This window comes from Pogona vitticeps, chromosome 7 (genome assembly GCF_051106095.1).
Source record: "Pogona vitticeps strain Pit_001003342236 chromosome 7, PviZW2.1, whole genome shotgun sequence".
Classification (NCBI taxonomy): domain Eukaryota; kingdom Metazoa; phylum Chordata; class Lepidosauria; order Squamata; family Agamidae; genus Pogona; species Pogona vitticeps.
The window spans coordinates 18,081,268-18,099,944 of NC_135789.1; the positions used below are offsets into that span (position 1 = coordinate 18,081,268).

The window sequence follows — 18,677 nt, forward strand, 5'->3', positions numbered from 1 at the left end:
ATCGCGGTTACTACGGTAACCATCATGGCGGCCTAGGCGGAAGCGTCGGGCCGCTCCGCGCATGCGCACAATGAATGATGCGCCTTCCCCCCCCCCCGGGCCTGATCTATGCTTCCAACTCGGTGGTCAGACCTCCCACCCCTTGCCTTGTCTTAAAGTCTAAAGGTCGCGCCAGCTTAAGGCGGAGGGAGAGAAGTCACGTGATTGGAGCGGGTGTGTTTGCAATCTTGCTGTTAAGGTGCAAGCCTTATTTTTTTGGCCAGGAAAAGGCTAGAAAGGGGTTACCTCTGGACGTTGCATGACTTTCCGACGTGATTATTATTATTATTATTATTATTATTATTATTATTATTATTATTATTATTATTATTATTATTATTATTATTATTATAACTCTTGCAAAATCTCCTTTGCTCCAAGAGGCTGAGAATTAAATGCCAGCGCAAACCTGAGTGGGTATTTTATGGTTAATGTTCTCTGCCCGCTACTCTGGGCAAGGTGGCAGAAAAGGCCACCTGCTAACCTCTGAAAGAAAGGCCAAGAACCCGGTGATAAGAGGAATCAAATAAGAGGGACTGCCATGGGGTGGTTCTGCCTCCATCCAGTGCTGCTGTTTGTGATGTTGACTCTGGAGTAAGCTACCCTGTGGAGACTTCCTCCCCTAGGGCTCGATCAAGTGTTTAAATGAGGAAGCAGGATTTGGTCCTGAGCATCCTTCCCGGTAGGATTCGGGCACGTAGGAAACTCTGCACCCTCTCCAAGGACTTTACATCTAGGATACTGTTGTTGTTGTTGGTGGTGGCGATGTGCCCTCCAATCGCCTCTGACTTTCAACTCTACGAAGGAGCGATCCGCTCAGCTCTTGCCTGTGGGATCCTTGAGGGAGTCCATCCATCTCGTATTGGGTGTTCCTCTTTTCCTGCTGCCTTCCTTCCCTCTTTCCCACCCTGGGGGTCTTTCTCCAGAGAATCCTGCCTTCTTAGGGTGTGCCCAAAATAGGACTGCCTTCTAAACCTTCGGAGGATTACCAGACATGGGGATTAACCTGACCTGCTTATCAGGTTTATCCTCACATGAAGTGCGCAGAGGTTCACAGTTTTGTGCATACGCCTAGGGGCGCCATTTCTCACTCAGGCCCCAGCTGGCGTTCTGCAGGGAGGGAATCTGCCACTCTGGGCGTCTTTATCTCTCGTTTCTGACCTTTGTATTCACCCAGGGAGTCTGCAAAGCAAGAGATTAACCAGCAGGTGGGAACCTGCCTTACTGCCTGATCCTGCCACCTTTTAGGTCTCTTACCCGTGCCTGGATTCTCTGGTTCCACCGCCATTCCTGGAGAGCGAAGCCACAATGAGGTTGCTTGGAGTCGTGCTGTGCAGCCTGGCCGTCATCGTGGGTTGGGTGGCGTTCTTATGGAGGGACACGTTTGACCCAGGTGGGTTGAGTGTTGGAAATGCCCCACGTGTTGTCCAGAATAAGGGAGGCTGGGTGTGCATGGCTAGAAAAATGGAAGTCCACCACCATCTTCCACCAGGAGGGTAAATGGGCTTGTGAGATCCTCCAGTGTTGTCTGATGGGGTTGCTCCGCTGCCAGCGGGATGGCATGGTGTAACATCACACAAGCAGGGCCTTCTCTGTGGTAGCCTTTCGTGTGGGTCCGAGAAACAGGGCTGGGGTCTTTCAGGCACACCTCCGCGTCCGAGAAATCCAGCTTTCAATAAAAGTGGGCACTTTAGTCCTGAAAGCCTGCTGGGGAAAAAAGCATCTGAAGACGCTCATTTGCAAAGCTTCTGTTGCGACAATCAAGCAAGATCAGCACTTACAGAATCCCTTTTGCAGGTGACCTGTAATGTCTGGCTTGGAAAATTCTGCCTTCAAATAGGAATATTAAAGAGGGCTGGAGGTGGGGGATGGGGAATTAACATTCCACCCAGGTCTTGCTGTCGAAATCTGTCGGTGGTTTACCTATCTGACTGCAGAATCAGAGGTTAGGGGTTTGATTCCCCACTGTGCCTCTTTGACGGGGCTGGACTCGATGATCCATAGGGTCCCTTCCAGCTCTGCCATTCTAAGAGGATGATGACGATTTCCATGATTCTGCATAAAATTTCAGGTCTTCTTCGATGCCACCATGATCTCATGTTCTCATCCTTCACGCTTTTTTAGCAACTATGCTTTTATCCCTCCCTCCCTGTCTCTGTTAACCTAGCCAGCCTCTCCGGCGCTCGTGTTCTCATCACTGGGGCCAGCACTGGGATCGGGGAACAGATGGCCTATCATTACGCCAGGTTTGGGGCTCAAATTGTCCTCACGGCCCGGCGGGAGGCCGTGCTGCAGAAGGTGAGAGGGAAGCCATGTCTGACTCTCGGAAAGTGGAGGAAGGGGTTCTGGAGCAATGGGAGACCAAGACTGTAAAAAAAAAAGGGGGGGGGAGGTCTTACAGATCTCCAAAGCACGGTCTTGAATCCAGCTCATCTTCCCAGTCAGAGTCGACGTGTTGAATTGGCCGGATTCACGCATGCCTGGACTTGGCCTTTTTTTTTCTTTACCTGTGATAGCCAAGGGGTTGAGGCCTGGGGTGCAAGAAAGAGATCAGAGCGGTGGAAAAGTTCCAGGGAGAACAGCACCCAAATGGCGATTGAGGAAATACCACCCTTTCTCTAGGGAAAGGCTAATGAGAAACAGTGTGGTGTAAGAGTTGGAGAGGGAGACTGCAGCTGCAATACGAGATCTGCAAGCGGGATCTGAAGGCCTTAGGAATGGACCTCAACAGATTGGAAACCTTGACATCTGAGCACTCAGCCTGGAGGCAGGCAGTGCATCACGTCCTCTCCCAATTTGAAGAGACCCTTGTCCAGCAGGCCGAGGCAAAGAGGCAGTCCCAAAAGCAGCAAAATCAGGGAGCTGGACAGGGATTGTGTTTATCTTCTGTGTATAAGGGATTGTCAGTCTCAAATTGGCCTTCTTCGCCACAATAGATGCTGCTCCAAGACCTCCATACAAAGCACGTTACCATAGTCTCTCTATATAGTCTCTCCCGTGATTCAAATCTTCATTTTGGCAGAGAACTGGGTGGGTGGGTGGGTGGTGGCTAAGCCTCCTGGTTTTGAGGTGGAGCCCATAACCTTCTCCCCGAAAGGGTTCAGATTTTAGCCTAAGCTGCTGCTCTGTAGACGCCAGTCCGGGAAATTTGCAATCCTCTTCTGGAGCAGCCCGGGTGTGTTTCATTTTAGCTCAAACACAGCACAACTATATTCTAATTTTTTTTCCCATTTTAAATTTACGCTTCTCACTTTTCCTCCAGGTGGCAGAGAAATGTTTAGAGCTGGGCGCAAAGAAAGCACTCGTCTTTCCTGCGGACATGGCTTCCCCCTCCGAGCCGGAAAAGTTTGTCCGTTTTGCTTTGGAACAACTCGGTCAGTTCTTGATAGCGAAAGCTGGTTAATTCGCTGATGGCAAGCACGTTTGAAAACCGTGTCATATGTGTGCACTAGTGAAAAGTGGTGAAAAGTGTGGAGCCAGAGGTTGGGAGTTCGAACCCCCCTCTGTGTCCCGCCCGGGAGAGGAGCCAGCCTGGGTGGCCTTGGGCCAACCGCACCATCCCACCCTCCCTTAAAATGATCCCCTGCCTGTGATGCTCAGATTTCTGAACCCATATCTGTGTCCTTCTCTTTCTCTCTCTCTCTCTTCCTTGTTTTAGGGGGTCTGGATTACGTGGTTCTCAATCACATCGGCTGGACCCCTTTCGAGATGTGGTCTGGGGATGTGGCTCACGTCCGCTGGCTTATGGAGGTGAGCATTGATGCTTCTCTTCCAGGTATGCTCTGGGGGATGATTGACCCAACCCGAGGAGATTTCTCGGGCTGCTCAGGTGACTAGGTCCCCTCTGATGAGCAATATTGACAAGGTCACAAGCTCCTTCGTGGCTCAGCACCCACAGAATTGACCCGCATATCATGATTTGACCTGTTTTAAGAACTGGGCTGGTTGATAGCTTGCCGGGTTTGTAGTGGGAAGCGTCGATTTGAACGCAGGTTGGGGCACCTCCTTCAATCTGAATTGGATCCAAGTTATATGTATTTTATGTGCTTTTTCTCAAAGATCTTTAAGTCATCTCCAGAGTCCTGTACAGGCCCACAGAGTCAGGTACAGCTACTGCTGTGTTCCAATATTTCCAGATAAAACAAGAGCAGGAAAACTTTGGCACCCATGATAAAGTAATTTGGACAAACCTCGGTCCGTTGTCGTTTGGCTATATCGTTAGAAAAACAAGAAAGGTGGATTCCAGTAGGAAAGGAGGACGGGACATGAGATGGGTCGGCTCAGTGAGGAAGCCACGAACTCGAGTGTGCAAGAACTGAGCAGGCCTGTTAATGACAAGGCCCTTTGGTGGTTCTTCATTCCCGGGGTCCTTATAAATTAGAAATGACTTCATGGCCCAGGGCAGGGATACAGAGGACTACGGCTCCCCTAATCCTTTACCGTTTGCCCTGCTAGGTTGTTCTAAAGAGAATGATAAAGTAAAACATCCAGGGGTGGGAGGTGGGGGGTTTCTCTTGTAAATCATTTCTATATTCCAAATATTTGCTTAAATATCCATGGCAAAGCACACCTTCCCCCCAAGCTGTTTACGAGATGTCTGATGTCAGCCACGATGCATCAGATGCGTCTTTGCTGAAACAGGGCGGCATAGTCAAGGAACAGCAATCGTGTATAAGGAAGACGGGCGTCTCTTTGTTTAAGCAGGGAACCTCATAATCCACGCCCTTGAGGCCCGTGCATAACAAGGAACAGCAGGACCATCTCAGAGCTGCATGTTCCACGGCCCCAAGGCCATCCCAGCCTGCCAAACTGGGGAGAACTGGTTCGCTCTCCTAAATCAGCATATGTTTGCCGCCTGCTCTTTAGCGCGAATGTTTCGTGTCCAGGCCTGCCGGTAACGCAAGTCCTGGGATTCAGTATTAACACACGGTGGCCGGATGGGACCTCAATCCAGAGCCATCTCGTGCCTCACAAATTTGAGGCAAGACCCAAGAAAAGCTGGTGGATTTCCCATCATCTCTTTTCTCCCCCTTCCAACCTTCTAGGGTCGAAGGCACAGAGAGGTTTTGGCAGGAAACAAAAGCTGCTGCAGACTGCCGACCACCCCCTTCTCAGCGAGCGGCAGGAACGATAATTATCCACTTTTTCATCGGCATCGGTGGTCTGTCTGGGACCGCCGTTTCCACGCTTCTGGTCCCGCTGCTGACGGCTCCTTTCCTTTCCCCTTCCAGGTGAATTTTCTCAGCTACGTGGCTATCACCTCGGCTGCCCTCCCAGCCCTTACAGAGAGTAAAGGTGGTATCATTGTCCTCTCCTCGCTGACAGGTGAGTGGCGGCCTGTTTTTTTTGGGGGGGGAATGTGTGTGCCGCATCATTGGAGCAGATCTGGAAAGGTCACAGCAAAAAAGCAAAGCAAAAAAAGCAAAGCGTGCTGCTTATATACCGCCCCCTAGCGCTTCAAGCACTCTCTGGACGGTTTACAAGTTAATTATGCAGGCTCCACATTGCCCCCCCCCCCGGAACGAGCTGGGTACTCATTTTACCGACCTCGGAAGGCTAGAAGGCCGAGTCAACCTTGTGCCGGCTACCTGGGATTTGAACCCCAGGTCGTGAGCACAGTTTGGGCTGCAGTACAGCGGTTTAAAGCAGCCTCTGCCCTAAAAAGGTTATGGCGAAATAATTTTATCCAGATCGCTTTCATTCCACATTGGAGATAAAGTGAGGCTTTGAAACTACGGTGGGATCCTCTTGTCCACAGAATCAGTATCCACTGTTTCACTTATCTACGGCCTGAAAATATTAAAAAGAAAAACCCTAGAAATGTATACAGTATATTTCTAAAGATGAAGTGACCTGAACTGGCCACAAGAGGGAGCCAAAGACCATGCTATCTGCTATTAAAATAGCATTCACTGTAATCCATGTTTTTCAGTATCCACAGGCACTCCTTGGAACTGATCTCCTGCCGATACGGGGGTCCCACTGTACTAGGAATGTAGTTAGAAAGTCGTCATTTGATCACCGTGTTACCTTTCATTAAAAGCATCTTCAACTATAGTTAGATAAATAAGTCTTCCCTCCATCTCTTTCCATTTCCAGTGTAGGAGATCGCTAGGAACAAAGTCCATATAAGGACCCATAACACAGTTTGAGTTTTCGTTTTGAGTTTTGATCCCATCACGACTCACGGCTTAAAAAAAAAAAAGCCAGGAGTCCTGGGACCTCAACGTCTCGTTACAGGGAGAATTGCCACCCCATTCACGGCCTCGTACTCGGCCACCAAGTTTGCCCTTGAAGGCTTCTTTGGGTCTTTACGCCACGAGCTGGCCATGCAGGAGAAGGATGTGAGTGTGACCGTCTGTATCCTGGGCCTCATCGACACCGAATCGGCCTTGAACAAAACCAGGTGGGTTGAGGCATCGCTCGGAGCCTTCCCGCCGCTGTTGGTAAGAACAGGTTGGGCCTGTGAAAATTCCACTTTTGCGGCAGTGGATTTCCCGGCGACTGGGTTTTGGTCCGAACTTTAAAGGCCAGAAGCAGAGAATTCCCTTTTTTACTGATCACGTGCAATGTCCAAAGATATATCGATGAACAGCTGGTTCTAGGGGGAATCATCACTCATAATCCCATCCTTTCTAGGGACGTGGTGGACATGAAGGCTGCGCCAGTCTCCGATACCGCCTTGGCCATTGTGAAAGCTGGCGCCACCCGGACGATGGAGCTCTTCTACCCATGGACGATCCAGCTTCTGTGCCTGATCCGAGATTGGTTCCCGGAACAAAGGAATGGGATCATCAGGGGCTTCTATAATTTTCCTTCCCCTTCTGCCTAGGATCCTGCCTGGCACCCTTCTAGATAGGTCCGACCACAGATGATCTTCCACCCGGTAGGGCTACATCCCTTCAAGGCTTGTCATTGTGGACTCTGGTTCCGCGAGAGTGCAAAATCCAGTCCCTGTTTTCCGGGAAGGTGTTCTTTTCAAGCTGCTGAACTGTCTCTCAAAAGCAGGTTCGGCCTTTTTAACGACCCCTGGAAGGTTTGGATTGAAAGGCGGTGCGGACTTAACCCCACACGGTTCTCTCCATTCCATGCCTCTTTTAATTGCCTGATGAGCAGTTCCTCCTTTTTGGTGGGATTAAACACAGGAGTCATGTTGTCATCAACAAAACCTTTCGTAATAAACGTGGCAGGGGAATCAACAACAGCTTCCGCGGGTCCAACGAGACCAGCTGCGAATGGAGACTCTGTCCGAGCAAATGGAATTCCGTAACTCGATTCCTCGTCCCTGAATGCAGGGAGGCTACGAATCTCTCTTGGTCGGTCTGTTTTCTCCCAGGGCCGCTCCTCACTACACAGATGGTCCCACAGCATGGGTGACAGGCCCAGTCTCCCTTTCAAGGGGTCTTGAATTGGCAGAATTGGGTCTGGATGAACCACCTTCTTCCAACATCCTTTTCCCCACGGATATACATGATCCAGATATAGACGGTCCATTCCAAGGGGTCTGGTTCTCCCAGTTGCACCTTCCAGACCATGTCCTCGCCCTCGTACAAATCCGCCACCCCTCTCTCTACGCATCTCTTCCCTTCCTGGCACATTATATATGGTCCATCTTTCTGCTCCTTCTTCAGATCACTCTCCTCCTTTTCCTCTCACTCTGGACTAACCATTCTTCTGACCGCCAGCTTTTCCCCTTTTCCTTCTCCTCCCCCTCTGCCATCTTCTACCTCCCTTTCCTCCTGCCGTTTTTCTTTCTTTTTCTCTAGTCCCTCCTCCTATATTTAGATCTTCCACCTCCCTGGTCAAGGTGGGCATAATATTGTGGCATCCTCAGACACATGCCGGGATGGCTCACTCTCAACTATCTCCTCAATCCTCACTTCACAGTAGGGAGGGCTTGAAACTCTAGGAATAATCTTGAGTGTGATTTCAATTTTTTTAAAAAATAACCTGGTTCATTTCCAGCTTCCTTCCACTGGTACAAGGATTTCATCCTACAGATCTAATTCCATGTGTCAAACAATCTAATTCCATGTGTCAAACATTTCCTCCCTTCCAAACACAGTGAACTCTGATGCCCATCATCCCTGGACATGGTGGTGTGGCCTATGGGTATCGTAGTTTGAGATGCTAGTTTCCCTGTGGTTAGAAATGGATTTTCTCAGGAGTGGAGCAATAAATTTGGAGGGAAGCGGAGGTGTCGGTTTTCCTTCTTTTAACCAAACTCCTGTTTTCTGTCTTTTTACCAAAAACGCCATTTCCCTCTCCTTCCCCGTTTAACAAACATTAAATTAATTTAAACATGAACAAGTTTAATGGGAAGGAGAGGGAAAAGAACTGTGTCCTGATCCTTTAAGATAAAACCAATTTCTTTTTAATTTTGTGAAGGGACATAAGAATAAGAAGCATTTATATTGCTCTGATGTTTAACTGATACTCAGGTTTTTCGTTCAGGCTTGTATCGGTTCTATAATACCAGTCCACATTTTTATAATTTGGTCTGTTTTTTACTCAGATGCATATTTTCAAATAATAATGTTAGTAAAAGTCAAATACTTGTTCAATTCTAATATTTTTATAATGCCCATTTTAAAATATTTTTACCCTGCTTTTCTCCATCAAAAGGAACTCATGGCGGCTTGCCGTATTTTTTTCATGTGTAAGACGCCCCCACGTATAAGACGCCCCCCACTTTCCTAATCCAAAAGTTCTTTCATTGCAAGAAAGTTGAGGGGGGGGGCAGGGATCAAAGCGCTTTAGTCCCTCCTCCCTTCCTTATTCCCATGAGTAAGATGACCCTCAATTTTTAATCTAAACATTTTAGACAAAAGTACTGTCTTATACACAGAAAAAATGTTACATCTTTTAAAAGACGTTATTTAAAAGATGTAAGCCGCCTGGCATCTTTTTTAAAGGAGAAAAGCTGGGTAAAATAATAATAATAAATTAAATAAATAATTAAATCAATAAATAAAGTCTCACCACCTGTGGTTTCCTTAATTATTTTACCTTCTACACATACAGACAGATGTGACTTTCAGCAATATATGATGATACAGGATCTAGATCATTTGATGCACCAGTAGTTAGTCACCATAAACATGACGATTCCATCGCCAGCTGTAAGAATAAAAAAAAGTTTGAGAATTTAATAATACGTGTCATCAAGCTAAATGTGACTCATGGCAACCCTTTTCTGGGTTTTCTAGGTAGAACGAGTCCTCAGAAGTTCCCTTCCCTTCTTTATTTATTTATTTATTTATTTATTTATTTATTCATTTATTCATTCATTCATTCATTCATTCATTCATTCATTCCCCCCCCCCAGACAGCGTCTACTCGGGGTGGCTTACAAAATCATAAAATATCATTAAATAACAATAAAAATAGCACAATCAAAATAAACAACATTCATAATCATAAAGATATTTGAACATTAATATAGCATGATCAAGATGGGGAATAAAAGAACAGAAAAGATAGAATTCAAGAACTGACATGAGGGAAGGCCTGCCTGAAGAGCCAAGTTTTTAAATGGCTATTAAAAACACCCAGCGAGGGAGCCAGGCAGATCTCTGAGGGAAGGCTGTTCCATAGTCGAGGGGCCACTGCCGAGAAGGCCCGGTTTCTTGTTCTTTCTTTCCGGGCCTCTCTTGGTGTTAGGCCCCTCAACCGACCCTCCTGGCTATACTGAGTAATTCGGGTAGATCTGGGTGGGAGAAGGCAATCTGCCAAATACCGAGGTCCCAAACCATTTGGGCTTTATATGTCATCATTAACACTTTGAAGTCAATGCGGAAACGAATGGGCAGCCAGTGTAGGGCAGCCAGAGTGGGAGAGAGATGCTGGTGTTTTCTCACCCCACTCAGAAGTCTGGCCACCGCGTTCTGCACCATTTGAAGCTTCCGCATCAATCTCAAAGGTAGCCCCACGTAGAGCGCATTGCAGTGGTCTAATCGTGAGATGGACGAGAGTAGTGGACGAGAGTAGTGAGGGATCCCCGATCAAGGCAGGGTCACAGCTGGGCGATCTGCCACAGATGAAAATAGGTGGAGAGGGCCACGGACGCCACCTGGGTTTCCATGGTAAGCGCCGGGTCCGGATGTATCCCCAAGCTGCGGACCTCACTCCGTATGATGAGAGAATCCCCCAAAAGAGAGGGAGTCTCCCAAACCACCAATGGGGGGGCTGCCCACCATCAAGACCTCCATCTTGTCCGGGTTTAGCCTTAACCCATTCAGCTGCATCCATTGCAGTACGGTCTCCAGGCAGCGCTGAAGGGACAGAACGGCATCCACTGAAGTAGATGAAAAGGAGATGTAAAGCTGGGTGTCATCAGCATACTGATGGCACGAAGCCCCACACCCCTGATGACCCCACCCAGCGGCCTCTTATAGATATTAAACAGCATTGGGGAGATGATCGACCCCTGCGGCACCCCACAGTTGAGACTCCACGGGGCTGAGACACTCTCCCCAAGCTGCACTCTCTGGGGATGATCCTCCAAGAAGGAATGGAGCCAGGCAAGCACCAGGCCACCGATTCCCAGCTCAGAGAGCCTCCCCAGGAGGATACCGTGGTCGACAGTATCAAAGGCCGCTGAGATATCGAGGAAGACCAACAAGGACAATTGCCCCTGTCAGCCTCCCTCAGCAGGTCATCCAACAGTGCGACCAGTGCCGTTTCTGTACCGCGGCCTGGCCTGAATCCCGACTGAAATGGATCCAGAGCATTAATTTCATCCAGAAGTGCCTGAAGCTGATCAGCCACCACCCTCTCTACCACTTTGCTAAGGAAGTAAACATTGGCGACGGACCTATAATTGCCAGTTTCGTCCTCCGCCAAATTTGATTTCTTCCTAATGGGCCTAATGAGTGTCTCCTTGAGGGCAAGAGGAACCTTGCCATCCTGGAGAGACCCATTAATTATTGCTGTGGCCCATTCCATATATATTTATATTTATATTTATATTTATATTTATATTTATATTTATATTTATATTTATTTATTTATTTATTTATTTATTTATTTATTTATTTATTTATTTATTTATTTATTAATTTATTGTCATTGTATGTATATACACAGTATGCCTATACAATGAAATTCACAGACACCCAGAGACCAGACACATGCACACACATAAAATTCCCGAAACACTCCCCACCCACTAAAAGTCCCCACTAAAAATACAAACATCTACACCGCAGGCCAAGTAACACAGTCCAACTAACTATTCACTACTGGTGGTCTTTAAGCTCATTATTAAGTGCAATTATAGCTCTGGGATAAAAACTATTCAGAAAACGTGTGGTCCAAGTATTAATTGTTCTATATCTTCTGCCAGATGGCAACAGTTCAAAAAAGTTATAAGCAGGATGGGAAGAGTCTCTCAGGATGCTGTGTGACTTCCTCAGACAGCAGGATGTGAAGATGTCATCCAGGGTTGGTAGCTGGAGCCCAATGATATTCTGGGCAATGTTAATGGTTCTCTGTAGAGCTTTTTTGTCCGCTACAGAGCTAGTCCCAAACCATGCCAGAATGCCATAGGTTAGGACACTCTCAATGGTGCTACGATAGTATGACAGAAGTAGATGCTGAGATAAATTAAACTTGCCGAGCATTCTCAGGAAATACAGCCTCTTCTGTGCCTTCTTCACTAGCACGTTGGCATTTAAATTCCATGAGAGGTCCTCTAAGATGTAAGTGCCCAGAAATTTAAAACTACCAACTCTCTCCACTTCCTCACCATTTATGTACAGTGGTAAATGTACATTTCTCTTCCTTCTAAAATCAATTATGAGTTCTTTAGTTGTTTTGATGTTAAGTGTGAGATGATTTTCTTTACACCAAAGTATCAACCCTTGTACTTCCTTTCTATAAGCAGACTCATTGTTCTTATTTATGAGCCCCACCACTGTCATATCATCCAAATTTAATAACTGCATTGGTGTTATACAGTGGGGTGCGATCATGTGTGTACAGGGAATAGAGGAAGGGACTTAGCACACAGCCCTGGGGAGCTCCTGTACTTAGTACCAGGGTAGAAGAATGGTGAGGTCCCATCCTTACTAACTGTGGCCTATCTGTCAGAAAGTCCTTTATCCACACGCAGATCTTCTGAGGTAATCCCAGGTTGATCATTTTAAAAAACAACCTATTTGGTAGAATGGTATTAAAAGCAGAGCTATAATCCACAAACAACAGCCTCGCATAAGTTCCCTGTTGTTCTAAGTGGCTCAATACAGTATGGAGTACAATGGACACAGCTTTGATTAGCCAGGCCGGGCAAGGGTCAAGAGAGGAAGTGGTGGGCCGACATCGATCAAGCGCTTTGTCCACTACATCTGGTGTCACAGGCTGAAAGCGCTTGAGTGTCACCGGGCAAAGCGGAGCACTGGACATCTCAACTCGATCCACTGTATTTAAAGAAGGAGGGAGATCCCGGCGGATGGCCTCCACTTTTGACTTTAAAAATGCTGCAAATTGGTCAGGTGAGATATTAGAGAGAGGCCCATCACCCAGACCAATTCTGGATAGATCGCGAATGATACGGAGTAATTCCGCCTGCTGATTGGAAGCTTTGCTTATCTGGTCAGCGGTGATCGTTTAGCAGCCTTCACCTTGGCCAGGTAATGGTTAGTTGCGATCCTGACAGCTTTCTTATTATAATCTGTCGGTTCCTCTCTCCAGATGCACTCTAGCCGTCTCCTGTTTCACCTAATTGCTCGTAGGTCCCGATTATACCAGGACCCTGGCCGAGCTCTACGCCTGAGAGGGAGTTTGGGAGCGATCGTGTCTACAGCCCTAGTGGCGGCAGCAAGCCAGCCGTCAAACAGAGCTTTGGCAGGGGTGCCAGACAGGTCAGCTGGAATCCCTCTCATGGTATCTTGGAATTGCAAAGGATCCAATAACCTTCGAGGGCAGACTATTGAAATAGGTCCCTGCTCCCTGTGGGGAGGGAGTGCCACTGAGAGGTTACATTTTATTAGGTGGTGATCTGACCATGACAAGGGGACTGACACCAGGTCAGTCACCATCAGACCACGCTTGCTCCGCTCTGTGGAAAATACCAGGTCAAGCATATGGCTGCCCACGTGTGTGGGACTGTTAACATGTTGGGACATGTCCAAGGAAGCCATGGTTTCCAAGAACTCAAGAGCTGAACCGGAAACCTCTGCCTCCGCATGGATATTGAAGTCACCCAGGACTAAATGCCTCGGGGACTCCAACAGTGCCACGGAGACAAGGTGGCTGGGTCGCGGGGAGCGCGGTAACCCAGCAAGATCCCAATATCGTCCCTGGCCCTGACCGACACATGGAAGGCCTCCAGACCCAGCTTAACCACAGTAGAGCACCTAGTAACCTCAAGAGTGTTTCTATAAACAATGGCTACTTTCTCCCCCCCGCCCCTCCAGTCTACCCTGATGCTGTACTGCATAACCGGGAGGACAGGCCAGGGTCAGGGGTACTCCCCTTCCCCGCTCATCCAAGTCTCGGTCATGCACGCCAGGTCTGCATCCTCCTCCAGAATAAGATCTTGAATAATCTGGGATTTATTGGACACAGACCTGGCATTTAACAGCACCATTTTTAGAGTGGAGGGCCGGCTGATCCGCCTACCTCGGGACTGGCAGTTGGTCACAGACTCAGAACAGTGAACAGCTTTCAAACATCTGTTCACTGTTCTCCTGGCACGAGTAGGGAATGTGCCATCGCTATACCTCCCTCTACCCGTAATCACTCGGATGTTCTGTGGACCCCCGCTGGGGGGGGCACGCCTTCATGTCAGAAAAGAAGAATAAAAAGTGCACAAAATTAATACAAGATACAATATAGTCAACAGATTAATAAAAATCAAAACATAAAAACAAAAACAAAATTCTGGGACAGTGCAGATTTTGCTCGAGGCCACACAAGCTGGCTCTTCTCCCAGGAGGCACACAGTGCAGAATTCGAACTCCCAACCTCCGGCTCCAATGCCAGGGACCTCAAACCCTGTGCTCTCCAGCCAATAAATCCTTAAGAATTCAAGATGCTAAAATATCTCTTCCGGCAGAAGTCAATCAAAGCCCACTCGGGTTCAGTCGGGATTTATTCAAATAAATTCAGATTTATTCGAGAAAACTCAGGTAAGAGCCTGAAGACCACAGGAAGGAGCTGGACACAAATGTCAACTAGCAGATTTCACCTGCAAAAATGTGGAGCGGTCGCATCAAGAATTCGAGGAGGAAGGGAAACGAGTGGGGACGGGAAGGGCAGGAAGAATCCTGTTATCCTCTTCCTCTCACTCAATTTAATATTTTAAAAGTCCTTTTAAGGTGAAGAGAAGACAGAGGTGGGGACGGGAGAAGGGAAAGATAGGTAGGTGTATATATATATATATTTATATTTATATATATATATATATTTTTTATATATATATTATATGTTTCTTTTTCAAGTTCAAAATTAAGGTTCAGCCATCATTGAAATTACTCCATAGCAGAAATAGAATAACATCATACAAATTGTCACGTACAGAATTGACAGTTAGGTATAAAAAAAAAAACACCTGTATTTACAGTTTGTAAACGTGGACTTCAGAAGGAAAGAAAGAGCCACAACCTCACAAAAGTCACTCACACCCTTCCATACGCTGCTTGTAGCTTCCTCTTGCTGGGTCTGCCTTTCCCCTGGCGGGCGGCCGCTCTGGAAAGAACCCTGAACACTTAAAAACGGAGCCACGGGGGAGGAAAACAGGGCTGGGAACAGCTGTCCTCAGTGAGAACTAGTAACTTGAAAATTTTCCTCACTAAATCCCTCTGGCAAAAAATATGCCCGTGGTGAAGTTGAGTTTGGTAGGACTTAACCGGTGCAGGCGTATGGGATGACAAGCGTCATCCTTTAGAGTTCAGATGACTCCAGACTACAACACCCATCAGCCCCGTGGAGGATTCAAACTCCCAACCTCTGGCTCCACAGCCAGAGATCAAACTTCACTGAGATTCCAATCTCTGCACCAAAACCTGGGCCAGGGTGGGGTCGAACGGGCAAGAAAAATGAAGCAAAATGTAAATTTATAACGCAAGCCGAGAGGGAGTCATCATGGCATTGTCCCCAAATATCTATATATTTGCATAGGTTATTCTGCCCTTTTAAAAATATGCTATTTTGCATAATGTTATTCTGATTTGCTACACCCGAGAGCAGGAAGATCACATCCAAGCCCAGCGAATTCGACCCTTAGATTTTTTATGGCACAATCACTCACCAATGTCTGAACATGCCATGAGGACTGGAAACTTGCTTGTCAAAATCAAATTTTTAGAACCCGATCATCTTGGAATCAAAGGAAAATGGACGTCACAGGCAGTCCCTCTCTTTCTCTCTCTCTTTTATTTTTCCATCATGGAATCATTTGAAATCCTGGGTTTGGGGGGAATCTGGTAAAGCCTGCTTTTATAGCAACAATTTTAGACATCACTGTGCTTTTAAATAAAACTATCAGGGAAAGGGAGACAGGCTTTTGTTCTCCCACTTTTATGCCTCCCTCCCACTAACCATCTGTAAGCCAAGACCCTACCTTCTTAAAAATGCTCCCCCCCTCGAGTTCTTCCCCCACCCCAGAAAATAGAATCTCGTTAGCTGAAAATCCTAACGGGATGGGCTGAGCCCCTCCTCTTGTCCCAGACTCTCGTTTTCAAAAAAGGTCTCCTTTAGCCCCAAAGCTGGAGAGCCGCCAAATGGAGCTGTGATTCTTCTTCCCAGCATGTCCTGGGTTCAAATCCCAGCGCCCCCCTTTCCGAGAACCGCTGAGAATCCACTGGGGTCAGATAAGGTCAAAGCGACCCATGGCCAGTGTTGGGAAAAGCTGACCCATATAAAGGTTTCTGACTCTTGGCAACGCAGCTGATGGCACTCTTTTCTCACTCACAAACACACAGACACACACACCATAACAGGAATGTTTTAAGTATATAATCAAATTCTGGCATATTTCAGAGTCAGTCCGCAAGAGACTACGTGTAGCATCATCCTCATTTTATCAAGGTCCCTCTCCCTCTTTTTTGGTCAAAAGGTGGCCCCTGGCGTGTCGGACCTCGGCGCTGCAACACGAATTGCTGGGTTTTCCATGTGCTTTGAATCGGAGATGGATTCAGGAAACACAGATGGCTGGAGACGGCGAGCCGGGGGGGAGGGAGAAGGTGAGGGAGACAACGGAGACCCCCCCCAAAAAATACCAAAGTCTGGGGATGCAGGTTAATAGATGGTGGGGGGGGAGGGTTAAGGGCTTCTCTAGGACGTTAACGTGGCCTGTGTAGGGAGGGGAGGGTTTTAAGGCTGTCACGCTAGCAAGAATGCTCGAAGGGAAAGGGGTTTGGCACAAGAGAACTATGGCGAAGGCGCCTGTTCTGTTCGTGGTCCCGTCGCCCAGCTGGCTTTGGGATGGGATGGGAGGAAGGAAGGAAGGAGCTATGGATGGATGGAAGGACGGGATTGATGACGGATCGAAGGAAGGAGCTGAGGATGGATGGATGGATGGATGGATGGATGGATGGATGGATGGATGGATGGATGGATGGAAGGAAGGAAGGAAGGAAGGAAGGAAGGAAGGAAGGAAGGAAGGAGCTGATGATGAATGGATGAAAGCAAAGAAGGGAGGAAGGAAGGGTGATTGTTCATAAAAACGGGACACATGTAGGAGGGAACGCCTTTTGCCACGGCAGCTGATCAGAACCTCTACAGCCAAGGGCAGCCTACCTCGGAGCCGTCTCCCTCCGAGCAGCAATCCAACCCAAGGCGGCCCCCTCTGCTTGGGGCCCAGACCCAACCATGGGGTCCTGCCTGACCCCGGCATGGTTCTTTTGTGTCTGGCGGCCATGAAAGAGGGGAGGTGGGGAGGAGAGGGCACGGGGGGGGGGGGCAAAGGCAGTCCCGGTGGGGAGATCAGTTTTAAAAGGATCCAGTCGGATCTTTGGCTGCACCGGGTCGTCGTCTTCTTCTGTGCTGTTTTTTGTATAGACAGACAGTGATATAAATATATATACATACACAGATATCAGTTGCATACTGGGGGGCTTGTCCCTCCAAAGGCCAACACCTTCTCCCGCCGCACTGTCCAGCCACACACACGCACACACGCTCAAGAGGCTCCTGCGTCGGAAACGTCGGGAGGTCCCCGGGAGAGTCAGGGTGGAAAAATAAGAATTCAAGTCCATTTCCGGAGGCAGTGTGATCAGCCTTTCCCCCAGTCCCAGACCCCTGTTTGTTTTTCCTTTTGCAAAACACAGGGAAATATATATACCCTGTTTCCCCGAAAATAAGACCTAACCTCAAAATAAGCCCTAGTAGGATTTTTCGGGATGCTCATCAAAGAAGCCCTACCCCCAAAATAAGCCCTAGTCAAGTGAAACCCCATCTTCCACCCTTGTGCAGCAACCAGAAGAAGAGGACAGGACTGTCTTTGAATCAATGTACCGTAGATGGTTGTACATGAAAAAAAAAATTAAGCATCCCTGAAAATAAGCCCTAATGTGTTTTTTGGAGCAAAAATTAATATAAGACCCTGTCTTATTTTCGGGGAAACACGGTATATATATGTATATATATCCATTTTCCAAAATCGTGTTTCATTAGCCCTCCATTTAGGATTCAGGAACATTTGGCCGCAGAAGATCACGGAGAGAACTCGCCCGGCCTGGCAGCGCGGGAAGAGACCCGACAGCCCCATTGGTCCAAGGCACTTGGAAGTACCTCTTGATTCCTTCAAAACTAGGCCTGCCGTTCTTCTATTCTCGCTGGGGGCGATTGTCTTGTCCTTGGGCACGGAAGGAAAAAACACGCCACTTCGTAAAGCAAACCGCTGCCCCTTGAGAGGGCTCCTTCCATAACCAAAAACTTCCCTAATATTATTCAAGAATCAGGCACTGTCGTCCGACTTCTGCTTAACCTCCGGCTGGCCTGCTGATGGAAGAAAAAAAAAGTTTGGTCCTGCGATTTTTTTCAAAGTCTTTTTGTCCATGTTTAAAAAAAATAGATTGACTGTAATATATATTTATATATCCTATATATATATATATATATATATTTCTATTTATGTACATGTGTCTTAAATTACGATGCTGGCACTCCAAGGTGGCCAAAAATGGTTCGCCCGGTGTGAGGAAGTTGTTTGATAAGCCTACCGAGCAAACCTGGAATGGAGATCTGTCTGTAGGGCTGAAAGTGGTTTTTCCTAATCCAAAACCCGAGCATCCATTTCCAAAAATTGGCGGCGACGCGGACTGCTGTCGGTTGAGTGTTCTTGGCGTGTTCCTGATCTGATGAAGGAAGCTTGGGATGTTGTTCATGAAGTCTCTCTCTCTCTCTCTTTTTTCCCATCCGAAACCGAAAAGGAAGAAATGACATCGGAAGGAGGAAGGTTGGGTTTCCCTTAGGAGGCGAAGAGAGGAGAAATGGGGAAGAACTCATTGAGTTAAACAACAACAACAACAAACCAATTACAACCGTCCCACCCTTACACAGTTCCTCCCTAATGGCTATTTCAAACATCTTGGGATGGTGAAGGGATTAGAAGGTTCAAGAAAATGATAAAAATGGGTCCGCGGATTCAAGAAAAGTGGGATTAGAAGAGTCAAGGGTTAGGGAACGGCAAT

At 47.5% G+C, this 18,677-nt stretch overlaps 2 protein-coding genes across 10 annotated transcripts in view; one reads left to right on the plus strand and one right to left on the minus strand.

The window, feature by feature from the left end:
* Window positions 1-81: 81 nt before the first annotated feature.
* On the plus strand, window positions 82-9,194 carry HSD11B1L (hydroxysteroid 11-beta dehydrogenase 1 like). Of its 7 annotated transcripts, none has more exons than XM_072978179.2 (8): window positions 82-213; window positions 1,288-1,432; window positions 2,207-2,337; window positions 3,302-3,413; window positions 3,698-3,789; window positions 5,271-5,364; window positions 6,280-6,445; window positions 6,679-9,194. In XM_072978179.2, exons 2-8 carry the CDS (start codon window positions 1,348-1,350, stop codon window positions 6,869-6,871), a joined length of 873 nt encoding a protein of 290 aa, XP_072834280.1. In that variant the 5' UTR covers window positions 82-213; window positions 1,288-1,347; the 3' UTR covers window positions 6,872-9,194. The 7 variants fall into 7 exon arrangements, with proteins under 7 accessions (XP_072834280.1, XP_020649858.1, XP_020649860.1 ...); XM_020794199.3 differs by having other exon boundaries at window positions 103-213; window positions 1,217-1,432; XM_020794201.3 differs by having other exon boundaries at window positions 107-238; window positions 1,217-1,432.
* Window positions 9,195-14,132: 4,938 nt separating this feature from the next.
* Window positions 14,133-18,677, minus strand: part of CELF5 (CUGBP Elav-like family member 5) — a 31,598-nt gene continuing 27,053 nt past the window's right edge. For 2 of the 3 annotated variants that reach the window (XM_072978182.2, XM_078378878.1), the window contains exon 13: window positions 14,133-18,453. The gene's annotated coding sequence lies outside the window, so the exon portion shown is untranslated. The remainder of the gene's footprint in view (window positions 18,454-18,677) is intronic. The other variant, XM_078378879.1, reaches the window with a different exon arrangement.